Raw genomic sequence first — 13,673 nt, forward strand, 5'->3', positions numbered from 1 at the left:
CAAAGCCAGGAGAGGTAACACACCTGCTATCGACCCCAGTGCCTGTGAGGCTGAGGAAGGAAGATTGCTGAAGACAGTGAGACTCTATCTCAAAACAGTGACAAGGGTGCTGGAGAGGTGGCTCAGCAGTCAGGAGCACCGACTGCTTGTCTTCCAGAGCACCACACGGCAGCTCACAACTGTCTGTAACTCCAAGATCTGACAGCCTCACACAGACACACATGTGTGCAAATCACCAGTGCACAGAAAATGAAAATAAATATTAAAACAATAACAACACAAGAAGAAAGGAAAAAGCTAAAAGAGGGCTGGGGGTATGACTCCTCCCAATGGCCTAACATGTGCAAGATCTTAAGTTAATCCTCAACACTCAAAAGTTAATTGAATTGATTAACCTTAACGGCCATGAGAGTTAACGAGGGTAATATGGGTAAAAGGTTTAGCAGGTATTCATATTATCATTATCAACCAAAGAACAAACTCCAGGAATTATATGGGGAAAACTGGGAGCTGAAGCCACGGAGCTGAGCCCTAGGAGCTGCCTGCCTCAAATCTCTGTTGTTTTTGTTTTTTTATTTTTTTTTTCGTTTTGGTTTTGGTTTTTCGAGACAGGGTTTCTCTGTGGTTTTGGAGCCTGTCCTGGAACTAGCTCTTGTAGACCAGGCTGGTCTCGAACTCACAGAGATCCGCCTGCCTCTGCCTCCCAAGTGCTGGGATTAAAGATGTGTGCCACCACCACCCAGCTCTCTGTATTTATTGAGCACCTACTTAATACAAGGCCTACGCCACACATGCTCAAGGACCTAAGTTCTGTCCTTAACCCCAAAGGGGTGAAAACCATCACACAGTCGGCAGGATGCTAGATGCTGTGGGATATGAGAGGATATGTGGGATATTCCTTGCCTTCAAAGTGTCTTTGATTTTCATGTTTTCACCTCAGGTAAAGACAGAGCTTTCCCGCTTCCTGGTGTCCAGAAAAGGAATCTGGGTAGAGTATAAGAACATGCATCTGTGTTTCAAGAAGGAAGCTTTATTAGGGGGAGTGACATTCTGCCCGGCCCTGCCCAGCAGGCCCTGCTGGGACCCCATCCCAACAAGCAGGCTTTACTTCTTCTGACAAGCAGGCTTTATTTCTTCCGGATCTCCAGGGCTTTCTCCTTCCTGATTTCCTTTGCCAGTTCCCCAATCAGTCTCCAGTACTCATTGAACTTTAGCTCCGAGTCCTGGTTCACATCCAAGCTCTTCATCTTCTCATCCAGAGAGCCCACGTCCTAAGATGTAAAAGGGTTAGAAACTAACAGGAAGAGAGAAGTACCATCAGGCGCTTCCCTCAAACAGCACCACCACCGGCACAAGGCTGAGGCTACGGACCCAGGACTGCACTGCCAGAGGTCCCATAGCGAGGGACACAGGCAGACAGTGCAGCTGATCATAAACTACCCTCGTCCTCCACAATCCACTCCTGCTCATCTGCATCATCCTAATATCTCCTCAATTTTGTCATCACCTGCCAGGTCAGAGGAGTAGCAAAAATGCTGGGTTATCTGGTTTACTAGGGTGCTCTTGACAAAACATCTCAGGGCTATAAGAGCAATGACTTCTGTAAGCCTGACTTCATGATAAAAGGATTTGTTGCCAGATAAACAATTACAATCATAAATGTCACTGCTGAATAACTCACGGATGTCTAATGGAAAGATGTCTCACATAGAGCTTGATTCTCAAGACTGAGGTTTTGGGGATATGTGTGAGCATTTTGCCAACATGTGATATGCATGCATGTATACCACATATATGCCTGGTGCCCACAGAGGTCAGAAAAGAATTGTCTTAGTTAGGTTTCAATTACCATGAAGAGGCACCATGACCACGGTAACTCTTATAAAGGAAAACATTTAATTGAGGTGGCAGCTTACAGTTCAGAGGTTCAGTCTATTATCATCATGGCAAGGAGCATGGTGTCATGCAGGCAAACATGGTACTGGCTACATCTTGATCAAAAGGCAACAGGAAGCAGACAGTCTCACTGGGCATGGCTTGAGCATACATGAATCCTCAAAGCCCACCTCCACATGACATATTTCCTCCAACAAAGCCAAATAGTGCCACTCCCTTTGGGGGCCATTTTCTTTCAAACCACCCAAGGATGCTATCTGAAGAGAAGTTACAGATGAATTTGAGCTACTATTTGGGTGCTGGGAACTGAATCTAGGTCCTTTGCAAGAGCATCTCTCCAGCGCCCATGCTCAACATTTGGGTCAACATCTTGACAAAGATCTGCCAAACAAATCTCTAGATGACACGTAGCAAATTCATAGAGGCCTTTAGTTTTGTTTGGTTTTGGGAGTGTTTTGATTTGTTTTGTTTTTTAGCAGAGTCGTAAGCTCACTCATTCATTGCACAGCGCTTCTACTACCAGTGGAAGGGAAGGTGGCAGGGCCATCCCTTAGGTCCTGGACTCCAGGCATTGTGATATTATACTATCTTTTATTTCATTTGATCCTCGTGATCCACTAGAATGACAGCTTCTGTGGCACAAGGACCTTGTCTGCCTTGTTCAACATTATACTTTTAATCCCAACACTCGAGAGGCAGAGGTACGCAGATCTCTGTGAGTTCGAAGCCAGCCTGGTCTTCAAGAGCTAGTTCTAGGACAGGCTCCAAAGCTACAGAGTAAACCCTGTCTCAAAAAAACAAAAAGAAAGAAAGAAAAAAAGAAAGAAAGAAAGAAAGAAACCTAAACCCCAGAGAGGCCAGGTACTGGCACCAAGCACAGATGAACAGCTAGAAATTGTATTTGAGTCCAGGTTGCTTTTTCTTTTTTATTTTATCTTAAATGTATGCATGCTTTGTACCATGTGTGTGCCTGGAGCCTGCTGAGGTTGAAAGAGGGTGTGGACCCCCAGAACTGGAGAGTGAACAGTGATGAGCCACCATGCTGGCAGTGGAACAGAAACCTGGTCCTCTGGATGGGAAGTCAGTGCTCTTAACCATTAAGCCAACGATCCAGCACAAACCCAGATTTTCTAAATCAGGGCTCCATTTTTAGCTACTGCTCTGTGTCTTTCTCCCCTGCCTGCGCCTGCCCCCACCACAAAAAATAAAATAGAAATGATGCAAATGATGCAGGCCTGTTGGTGCTAGACAGTAACCACAGCTGCCTGGAGATGAGGCTGCAGGATCCTCAGCTCAAGGGCTATTTAATGAGTGTGTGTTTCCAAAACAAAAGGGGAGGGAGCTAAAGAGACATCTCAGTTCTTGGGAGTTTACCTAACATGCAAGAGGCCCTGGCTTTCAATCTCTAGTGCCATACACACAAAAACTATTACTAATAGGTAAACTTGGCATAGTGGCTTGTAATTTTAGCATTTGGAAGGTGGAAGCAGGAAAATCAGAAATTCAAGATCGTTCATAGCTACATAGCAAGTTTGAGGCGAGCCTGGGCTACATATTAAGCCCATGTTTCAAAAATAATTTTAATAGCTTTTAGTTATAAGACCAGAGGGCTGGAGAGATGTCTCAGTGGTTAAGAGCACTGGCTGTTCTTTCTAAGGGTCAGAGTTCAGTACCTAGCACCCATATGATGCTAACAACAGTCTATAACTCTAGTTCCAGGGGATCTGATGCCCTCTTCCAGCCCCCACCAAGACTGTACACACGGGGCACAGACATGCATGCTGGCAAAGCACCCACACACATCAAATAAAGGCAGTAAGTATTAAAAATACAGAAGCAGAAGCTTTCTGTGCTGATAGCACTCCCAAGAACATCTTGAAGTCTCTAAGACCTGCCTGACTTTCACAAGAAATATGGCAAGCATGAACCCAGTCTTGACCGCCCTCTGACACCCCCCAGATTGCTTAATAAAGTTATACCTTGGAATAGGGGGTGGAGCCAGTGACTAGCTGACCAGAATTGGCCATAGGGAAGCCAAACAGAGAGAGTGAAAGATGGAAGAGAGGTAGTGTCAAAAGGTTCATTAAAATAAATGAGTTAATTTAAGTTATAAGAGCTAGTTGGGGGGCTGGAAAGATGGCTCAGCGGTCAAGAGCACTGCCTGCTCTTCCAAAGGTCCTGAGTTCAATTCCCAGCAACCACATGGTGGCTCATAGCCATCTGTAATGAGATCAGGTGCCCTCTTCTGGCCAGCAAGCATACAGACAGACAGAACACTATATACATAATAAATAAATAAATCTTTAAAAGAAGAAGAAGAAAGAAGAAAAAGAGCTAGTGGGACCAGCCTAAGCTAATGGCCAAGTTTTTATAATTAATAAGACTCCATGTAATCATTTGGGAGCTGGCTGGCAGGACAGAAAAAGACTCACTACACCCCACAAAGTGACACAGTACAGAAAAGCAAGGATTCTCCGTGTGCCCCAGGACAATGGCTCTATGACGGGCTATGGTGGGCAGACTAAGCACACTTTCCTCAAAAATGTTAAAACTACCAAGAAGATTTCACCGCCAGCGCTTGGTGTTGAGTCTGTTATGGATCTAAGAGGATGCTGGCTCTTAACATATAAAAGCATTTTGAGTTGGGAGGTAAAAAGAGGAGAAAGGGCCAAGTAATGGAGTTCTTAGCTGGTTCTGTCATGAATTCCAGCACACTGTACTAATACAGATGACCCAGAGGAAGGAAACTGACAGTGCAGGGGAGACAGGAATCGCTGCAGGAACGAGCGTTCTAAGTAGGTAAGAGGGGGGATGGGATCCAGGACACCAGCAGAGAGCTGACCTTAGCCTCACGGACAGCTCATTTGTGAGCACCGCAAGGAAGGCACAGTATACGCTGACCCAGTAGAAGATCTGGGGATGGGCGAAGCACATAAAACCTTCTTGGTTGTTTATTTTCAAAGCGAGTCGATTTCTTGGTGGCAGCGAGAATGTGGAAAGAGGAACTGGACTCCGAGGAAGGAAAAGTTCTGGCCTGACCATCCACAGGGGATGCAGAATTGCTCATTATGGCCAAGGGCACTTTGGAGTTTGGAGTTACAACTCCGGCGAAACAAGCCGACCTGGCTGTGTGTGCTCCCCTAGGTAGAGTCAGCTCTCCAAGTGCAGACACGGGGGAGGATTGAGGCAGAAATGGAGGCCTGTGGGGGTCCTGACTGACAAAATAGGGACAGGATCAAGGGGCTCACAAGCATGATTGGAATGATGTCATGTTATTATAGAACATGAACCAATCGAGAAGAGCCACGAGGAGCTGAGTGGATGGGAGGAAATGAAAATGGAGCAGTCAAGAGACTGCAGGTCCTGATGAAGTCAAGACACTCACGAATGTATCCTACCTGACACTGCCCAGGCCAAAACAAGAGAGCTTCAAAGGACTTCAAGGTTACCTTGAACTAGACAATTTTTTTTTAACCCTGTCCCAAAAACACAAAAAGGAGAGCTGGAGAGATGGCTCACCAGTTAAGAGCACTTGCTGCCCTTGTAAAGAACATGGGTTTTTGTTCCCAGCACCTGCGTGGCAGTTTACAGGCATCTGTAACTCCAGTTCCAGGGGTCCAAAGCCCTCCTCTGGCCTCCTTGGGCACAAGGCACACACATGTTGCACATACATACATATAGGCAATCCTATACATAAAATTAAAAGAATAATAAATCTTTAAAAACACACACACACAAATTAACCAAGAAGAAGAAGAGGAGGAGAAGGAAGAGGCTGGGCAGTAGTGCGTGACTTTGATCCCAGAACTTGGGAGGCAGAGACAGGGCGGATCTCTGTGAGTTTGAGGCCAGCCTGGTCTACAAAGTGAACTCTAGGACAGCCAGGGCTATACAAAGAAACCCTGTCTCAAAAAAACAAAATAAGTAAGTAAATAATAAAAAGGAAAAAACAAAAAGCAAAATATGTGGCTTCAAATGGTGGTATATTCCTTTAACCCTACCATTCACTGTGATCCCAGTCCCCAGGGATCTGTCGCCCTTTTCTGACCCTGCAGGCACCAGGAGAGGTGCACTACGTGTGCATACAAAATCTGTTTAAGAATGAACACAAAAGGCCGGGCGGTAGTGGCGCACGCCTTTAATCCCAGCACTTGGGAGACAGAAGCAGGCGGATCTCTGTGAGTTCGAGACCAGCCTGGTCTACAAGAGCTAGTTCCAGGACAGGCTCCAAAACCACAGAGAAACCCTGTCTCGAAAAACTGAAAAAAAAAAAAATGAATGAACACAAAAGCAAGAAGTGGAATAACAGAGGGTGATCAGACAAACGGAGGCGGAGGAGGTTTTGAAAGCCCCTGGAGGGTCAGCACGTTTTCTGGCTCATGACACACAGACATTTGAACCGAATACTGAAATGGCTGCTGGAGTAAGGACTGTTGAGTGGAACACTGTGGTGCACCGCAGATCTTTAGAAGAGAGAAATGTAATGAACTGATTTTGCTTTGTTTTGGTTCCGGTTTCCCCGTGTAGCCCTGGCTGTCCTGTAACTTGTGCTATGGCCTAGACTGGACTGGAATACAGAGTCTGCCTGCTTCTGAGGGCTGGGATTAACAATGTGTGCTCAGTAGCTCTCTGTTTCAGTTCCCAGCACCCACATGGCAGTTCACAACCACCTGTGACTCCAGTTTCAGATGACCTGATGATACCGTCTGCTGGTTTCTATAGGCACCAAGAACACAAATGTTGCACACAGATATAACTGCAGGCAAAACACCCATACATGTAAAATAAAAATGGAAAAAATATGAATCCATATTCATGTTGGGACTGGTGGAACACACCTGTAATCTCAGCACTTGTGAAGTAGAGGCGGGAGAATCAAGGGTTGAGGCCACCCTTAGCTACTACATGAAACCATCTTTAAGAAAAGAGTTCAAAAGCTCGGCATGGCAGTATAATCACAATCCCAGACCTGGAGAAGCTGAGGCAGGCTAGGCCAGCCCAGACTACATAGCAAGTTCCAGGTTTTCAGACCCTGTCTCAAAAAAACAAAAACAAAAAACTCCATATTCACATACTCTTTTTCGTTGTTGTGTTTTAAGACAGGGTTTCTCTGTGTAGCCCTGGCTGTCCTGGAACTTGCTCTGTAGACCAGGCTCACCTCAAAGTCAAAGATTCTGCCTGCTTCCGTCTCCCGAGTGCTGGGACCACAGCTATCTCCATATACTTTTATGTGCCTGTGGATTTTCATAAAGGATTAAAATAAACTGTTAACAGACTAGAATAGCAAACAAACTCAGAGTCGACAAATCAGAAGCCCCAGTCACTTCTGTAGAATGAGCCTAACTGAGGAAACCCTCATAGGCTGCTGAAGTAATCAAAGAAGCTCCTCATAGACCCGGGTACACTGAGAGCATAGCTCCCTATGGCGTTATGTCTTGTTTGTTGAGAACGGGTCTCCCTAACCTGGTTTCAGCCTCCTGAGTGCTGGGCTTACAGACACACAGGCAGGCGGCACCATGTCTGGGTGCAGTTTGATTTTTTTTAAGCCTTCTTCTAGTTCTTACTGTAAATCTCTGAGAATCCACCTCTGGGTTCAGCAATGTGTTGAGAAAATGAGACTAGAGAGACACAGGCAGACTCAAGCACTCAAGGGCATTGTCCAACAGGAGGACAGACCCCAACAAGAACACATTCCCATTTATACATCATAGCATCTTTGCTCATGGAGTTCACATGCGTGCGTGCACACACACAGGCGCACACACGCACACGCGCGCACACAGCAGGGAAGCACAGAACCACCTACACACACAGCACTCACAATCTTTTCCGTCACCCTATCTATTCAGGGTCATCACCTGGCATACACAGAAAGCTCAGTCCCAGAGACCTCTACCAACCTTTAGCAAATGAGGCAACTGCTGGGTGACCAGTTCCTTAAACTCATTGAGGCTCAGGCTGCCTTTCCGTCCTTCCCGCCCTGCAAAGGTGAAGAAAGTGGTGACCACAGTCTCGATGGCCGCCTCCAGTTCACTCAGTGGCTCTGCTGCCATGAGTACTGCAAAGCAGGAGCTGACGTCCTCACAAACCAACCTGATGGGAAGAAAGAGACCAAGAGAGTTAGGGATCCAAGAACGGGTGGGGTGACTGCCTGGGCGGGTCAGCGTGGAAAGATGAAGGGTCCAGAACAGGCAGCGGTATTTAGTTTGCATTCACTTCCAGAAGTTATTTTTCTCTGACTCTCCCGTCTGTGTGTCCTTCTCAAGTGTCTGTCTTAGGGACACCTCTATAGTGGTCTCTCTATCTTTGGAGTCTTCTGAGTGTGGTAACACCAGGTATAGGGTCTCTCTGCTCTAATGGCCCTTTCTTGTTGTCATTCCCTGTCTTAGGGTCAGGAAGCTGTTTGTCTCCAATGCTTATTTTTGTTGAGTCTCCACCCTCCCACAGACTAGCTGCTGCTCCTAGTAGAGCAGCCTAGGGTTGGCAAAGGCCCAGCTGAGGTCAGGTCTGGTTCAATCGGGCCAGACCTATCTTATCTGCTCCACACCCACCTTGTCTAAGGCGGTCAGAGGGTGCTCAGCCCCAGACCCCACCGGCCTTCCCCACTCCTGCCCATGGTTGACAAGGTCCAGAAAGGGACTCTTCAAACTCCTCAGACCCATAGCTCACAAACTATTTGGCATGGACACCCAGTGTCCCTGGGGCTCCAGGAAGGGAAGAAATTCATTCCTCTGCTGATGCCCCTCATTTCTGTTCACCCACCCACAGGACCTTTGCCTGCTTTCCGAAAGTCACTTCCTGAATCTCTGCCTGAATGAATCCACTTGGAAGGAGGAACCTGAAAACTGATAAAGAAAAGAAGGTCTCCTCCAGGCTCTCTGCAGAGTCAGGCAGAGTAACTCACCCGGGGAAGGGAGGTGGGATGCGGCGAGCTGAGCTGGAGCCTCGAGGCTGAAGTTTTTAAGCACTAGGGAAGAAGAGAGCCACTCCCAAGTCCGAAGTGTCAAGTTTCCGCCTCCGCTGATTCGGAAAAGAGGGGACCGCCCCTGCTGTCACTAGCCGTCCCAACACTGCGCCACGCGACCAGGACACAGCCTGGTGAGGAGGGATCAGAGGGTCCCATCACACCCCATTACGGTGGCTAATCAGGAATCTTGTCAGAAGGGCTGCTACTGTTGTTGTTTAGAATAATTAAAATAAAAACAGTTGGGGAATTCAGTACTGGAAAGCCCGGTCTCAGAAACCAGAGACCCTGCAAAAGACCCTACAGTCCAAGGACACTCGGAAAGCCCCAGGCTGAGGCCCCCATAATGAAATCCCAACTGAAATTCTTCGCTGAGCTCCGAGACAGAAGTCCCTCGCGGAGGCGCATAGACTAAGCAACCCTGGGCAGAATTTTCCCCTTTCCCTGCTCAGCCCGCACCACTGCACACTTCCCAGGGCTTCTCTTCCACCTCCTTCCTGTTGGGCTCGGGGAGGGGGTGCAACCAAGAAAAACATAGGGCAGCCAGTTGCCGCCCGGGAGACAGAGGGCGCCTCTGTCCACTCCTGGCCCCTGGCCCTTGACGGTGTCGTTTGTGAAGGGGTGGAGCCGGCGGGGAGGAGGGTCGGCAGGGAAAGACAGCAAAAGACAGGTTTCCCCTCACCGCTCCAGGTGCCACATTTGCAGCCTGCCTGTCTGTCGAGAACTTGCTGCCACCTCAGGCCCAGTCAACCGTGAGTACACTACCCTGACTAGGATATGTCCCTGGCTTAGCCAGTCTGGAGAAAAGGGGGCCTCAGAAAGACCCCCAAGAGTCCTAGAAAAGGATACAACGCTGCCGCGAGGGTCTGGCAAGGGTCTGGGAGAGTCAAGGGAAAGGCGTTTGGGATCTAGGAGAGATAAGGTTTGGAAAGTGGGGAGAGGAGGTGAGTGAAGGTCAGAGGACTAAGAGCTTGTGAATGAAGACGCCACCCAACTCCCAGGCCACCAGACCTTCCTATACAGGACCCTGTGCTTCTTGCCAGACACCACAGTCTAGATGTGGAGAGAGAGGAGAGGCAGCCCTGCTCCTTTAGGGTAAGAATAAGAAAGGCTGTTCCTGCCCCCTGGCCAGCCTCAGTCTCTGGCATCCCTAACCAGCCTTGTCAAGAACAGGATTCCAGGGAAGTCTGGGAGCAGCAGGGCATAGGCCATGGGACATCATGAAAAGGGGGTCTGTGGCACTGTGCCCTGTCCCATCTCTGCCTTCACAAAACCTCCTCCTTATTCCTATATTTTCAACCTTGAACCCCACTTCTCTCTCCCCACATTTTTTCCTCTTTATTTCCACCCCTAGGTCCTCCCTTCATAAAATTCCAATCTGCTGGAGGGCCCCAGGCAAACCTCCAGATTCCCCCCACAGATGAGGATGGTAACTGAGCCACCCAAATTCCTCCCTTGAGCACCCCCTTATCCCTTTCATCAGCCAGGCTTGGGTTCTATCTCTCCGTCTCTGTGACAACTGCTTCTTGTGACTGGATTCAGGTGACAGTCACAAGGGCTCCATTGAAGAGCTGGGATGTCATCTAATCGGGACCTATTGTCCAGTCTACACAGTGGTGAGGAAGGATGAGGACACCTGATCTGAGACATCTGAGCTACCCCCGAGGCTGTGGGAAGCATGACCCTCCCAGAGCCAAGGGACTGAGGCCCCTAGCTTAGCGGTCCATTCTCCTGCTCTATTCTCCTGCTCTCGCCCAGCCCCTGGAGCTCAAGTGACGTCCTGTGCCCTGTCCTTTATCTCCACACAAACCAGCCCTATCCTGCTCCCACAGTAGCCACAGAAAGAGAGCCAGCCTGAGGCAGGCACGGACAGCACCAGAGACACCGCCTTCAGGTTAGCTCCCTCCTTAGAAGCTGTCTCCAAAGAAAAACCTCAAGACATTTCCCTCTCCCTTCCTTCTGCCTACCTGACGGAAAGGGGTGGTTTTGCAGAGGAGATAAGCAGAACACGAGGCATGGGAAGCATGCCCCAGAGAAGACAAAATGACATACTGAGGAGAGAAGGAAGCCAGGCATGGCAGCTCACACCAGTAATCCCAGCACATGGAGACAGGACTGCCCACAAGTTGAGGGCCAGCCAGAGCTAGTTCCAGGATAGCCTAGGCTATAGGATATAACCCTGCTATAAATAAATAAATAAATAAATCCCAAGTACAAGAAGATGGAGACATAACCAATTGACCTGGGTTTAATCATCGGTGCCTAAAGAGGAAGAGGCAGACTGCTGACAGGAAGCTGGCAAACAGTGCCAACAACTCTTAAATCTCCCACCTTGACTGCCACACCCCCACACCCCTGAATCAGCTCACCAAAGATAGCAGATTTCTTCCTGAGATGGGCAGCAACCTCAGCTCACTTACAATAACAGTAAAGCTTGCCTATGACAGGCCTGGAAGGTAAAAATAGAGCTAGAAGGCTGCCCGGTCCTGTGTCCACCCATGCCTGCCCCACCCGGTCTCTGCCTCGGCAGCCAGGAGCCAGCTACTGCAGAAGTCTGTTGCATGCTCAAGACCGCCACTTTCTATTGCTCCATCTCCATGCCCATCCCTGACTCCCTCTGGAGAGACCAGAGCTAGGCTGATTTACGTGTGCTAGGTCTCTCCCACATTGCCAAATCTCAATGAAAAAGTGCAAGGGAGAAGGGACCCATCCTGTAGCTATGTGAGCTGTGAAACCAGGGTCAAGCCTGAGGATCCCCCTTACCCAGACCCCAGATATCCCAAACCTGGTTTACAATTCACTTCCGTCATTGTGGGGTTGGGTAGGTGTGCTGCTGAAATGGGCTCTGAGCTGGAGACTGCCATGGAGACCCTCATCAACGTGTTCCATGCCCATTCGGGCAAGGAGGGGGACAAATACAAGCTGAGCAAGAAGGAGTTGAAAGACCTGCTACAAACTGAACTCTCCGGCTTTCTGGATGTGAGCAGAGGGTTGAGGTACAGGGTGGAGGAAGGGATGGGTGACCCTGCTATATCCCTGCCTCTTGCCAAGCTCAGCCCAACCAGCTTCCTCTTCCATTCTTTACTAGGTTTTTCCAGGCTCCCTTCACTCCTCCCTGGTAAAGTCAAAACACCCTAGTTTACTGACCACCTGTCAATACTAGGCAGTGCAGATTTATCCAGAACACTACCCACAGCGTAGAATGGAGTCATGGCCAAGCCGTGGTGGAGCGCGCCTTTAATCCCAGAACTCAAGAGGCAGAGGCAGGAGGATCTCTGTGAGTCTGAAGCCAGTCTGGTTTACAGAGTAAATTCTAGGACAGCCAAGGCTACACAGAGGAACCCTGTCTCAAAAAAAAAATAATAATAAGTAAAACAAAAAGTAAAACCATGAACTGAAAGAAATACAGAACCATAGAACTGGGGCTGGAGAGGTGGCTCAGTGGTTAAGAGCATTGCCTGCTCTTCCAAAGGTCCTGAGTTCAATTCCCAGCAACCACATGGTGGCTCACAACCATCTGTAATGAGGTCTGGTGCCCCTTTCTGACCTTCAAGCATACACACAGACAGAATATTATATACACAATAAATAAATACTTTAAAAAAAAAAAGAGTAAGTTCCTTTAAAAAAAAAAAAAAAGAACCTCAGAACTGTGGAGGTTAGTTCTCTGAAGCGCATGGCTTCTCTACTGAGGTGGCATGTGAGGCACAGGTTTCCACGGGAAGACTGTGGGTAAATTAAGACTTTGTAGGAGGTGTCCGTGGGAAAAGAAGCATGGGAGGAAGGGTGGGAAGTAGGCTCAGTAGCTTCCTTTGATTGGAGGATGCAGAGAGGTAGAGACAGACTTCTAGGCTTCATGAAGCTGCGGCCCTGCTATTTTGTTACTGTATAACTTTTGTTTATACCCAGGCTGTCAATTTGTTTCTTCTCTATAATGGAAGCAGTGAAAATGTCTCCACATTATTTGCATTAGTGTTAAAGCCAGGCTTGGTGGCACATATCTGCAATACTGACACTAACAAGGCAGACCCAGGAAGACCTCAGGTGCCAGCCAGCTTGGGTCAAGTGGCAAAAACCAGAGGTTTTGGTTCTTTTGTTTTGTTTTGGGACAGGGATTCACTGTGTAGCCCCAACTGGCCCTGAACTTCAATAGATCACCTGTTTCTTTCCCCACTGAGCTGGGATTAAAGCCATCTGCCACCAAGCCCTAAATTATTTTGTGTATCTTTTGTTAAAACTCTGTAAGGTCTAGGGTAGCACTTGTCACATTGTAGACCATCATGTAAGGCAACTGGTGTTAATATTACCTCTGCTAGTTTCTGCAGGCAAGAGGAGCGCACCAGTCTGTAGTGCTGCAGAAGACTCCCATACATAGTAGTCTCACTTGCTCATTTCTGCCTCTCAACCACTGTGCAGGCTCTAACTTAGTGGTATAAATTTCCATCTTCTCCTTCCACAGGTCCAGAAGGATGCAGATGCTGTGGACAAGGTAATGAAGGAACTGGATGAAAACGGAGACGGGGAGGTGGACTTCCAGGAGTATGTCGTGCTGGTAGCTGCTCTCACAGTGGCTTGTAACAACTTCTTCTGGGAGAACAGTTGAGCACATGGCCCCAGTGAGGAGTGCCCTTCCTCTCCACCTTGTCAGGTTTTCTCCTTTAGCCCATTTCTCCTCACCCCACCTGTCCCTCCCCATGTCTCTATCCTTACCCAGTCTCTCACCAAGGGCACAAGAGTAGTGGTCCAGGTCTGCCGCTCACTTTAATAAATAGGTTTCCCTTACCAGCTGTCAATGTCTGTCTCCTCTGGTCTG

General features: G+C 48.3%; 3 protein-coding genes across 5 annotated transcripts in view; 1 reads left to right on the top strand and 2 right to left on the bottom strand.

The window, feature by feature from the left end:
- The window catches only part of S100a14 (S100 calcium binding protein A14), a 96,107-nt gene that overhangs the window by 2,982 nt on the left and 79,452 nt on the right, over positions 1–13,673 (bottom strand). The window lies entirely within an intron of this gene.
- Positions 1,011–13,318, bottom strand: S100a13 (S100 calcium binding protein A13). Of its 3 annotated transcripts, none has more exons than XM_075978286.1 (3): positions 13,168–13,318; positions 7,797–7,989; positions 1,011–1,271 (listed from the first exon to the last, which is right to left on the bottom strand). In XM_075978286.1, exons 2-3 carry the CDS (start codon positions 7,947–7,949, stop codon positions 1,128–1,130), a joined length of 297 nt encoding a protein of 98 aa, XP_075834401.1. In that variant the 5' UTR covers positions 7,950–7,989; positions 13,168–13,318; the 3' UTR covers positions 1,011–1,127. The 3 variants fall into 3 exon arrangements, with proteins under 3 accessions (XP_075834401.1, XP_075834402.1, XP_075834400.1); XM_075978287.1 differs by lacking the exon at positions 13,168–13,318 and adding an exon at positions 11,230–11,253; XM_075978285.1 differs by lacking the exon at positions 13,168–13,318 and adding an exon at positions 8,801–9,325.
- On the top strand, positions 9,461–13,642 carry S100a1 (S100 calcium binding protein A1). The gene is made up of 3 exons (XM_075978288.1): positions 9,461–9,612; positions 11,686–11,839; positions 13,320–13,642. Exons 2-3 carry the CDS (start codon positions 11,699–11,701, stop codon positions 13,461–13,463), a joined length of 285 nt encoding a protein of 94 aa, XP_075834403.1. The 5' UTR covers positions 9,461–9,612; positions 11,686–11,698; the 3' UTR covers positions 13,464–13,642.

This window comes from Microtus pennsylvanicus, chromosome 7 (assembly GCF_037038515.1).
Source record: "Microtus pennsylvanicus isolate mMicPen1 chromosome 7, mMicPen1.hap1, whole genome shotgun sequence".
Classification (NCBI taxonomy): Eukaryota; Metazoa; Chordata; class Mammalia; order Rodentia; family Cricetidae; genus Microtus; species Microtus pennsylvanicus.

What these genes read in the sequence shown, in the direction of transcription:
- S100a13 (XM_075978286.1), bottom strand. Translation starts at nt 7,949, where the DNA reads ATGGCAGCAGAGCCACTGAGTGAACTGGAGGCGGCCATCGAGACTGTG. An exon ending in AGTTGCCTCATTTGCTAAAG is followed by an intron (nt 1,272 to 7,796) that starts GTTGGTAGAGGT and finishes TTTACATCTTAG; the next exon opens with GACGTGGGCTCTCTGGATGA.
- S100a1 (XM_075978288.1), top strand. Translation starts at nt 11,699, where the DNA reads ATGGGCTCTGAGCTGGAGACTGCCATGGAGACCCTCATCAACGTGTTC. An exon ending in AACTCTCCGGCTTTCTGGAT is followed by an intron (nt 11,840 to 13,319) that starts GTGAGCAGAGGG and finishes CTCCTTCCACAG; the next exon opens with GTCCAGAAGGATGCAGATGC.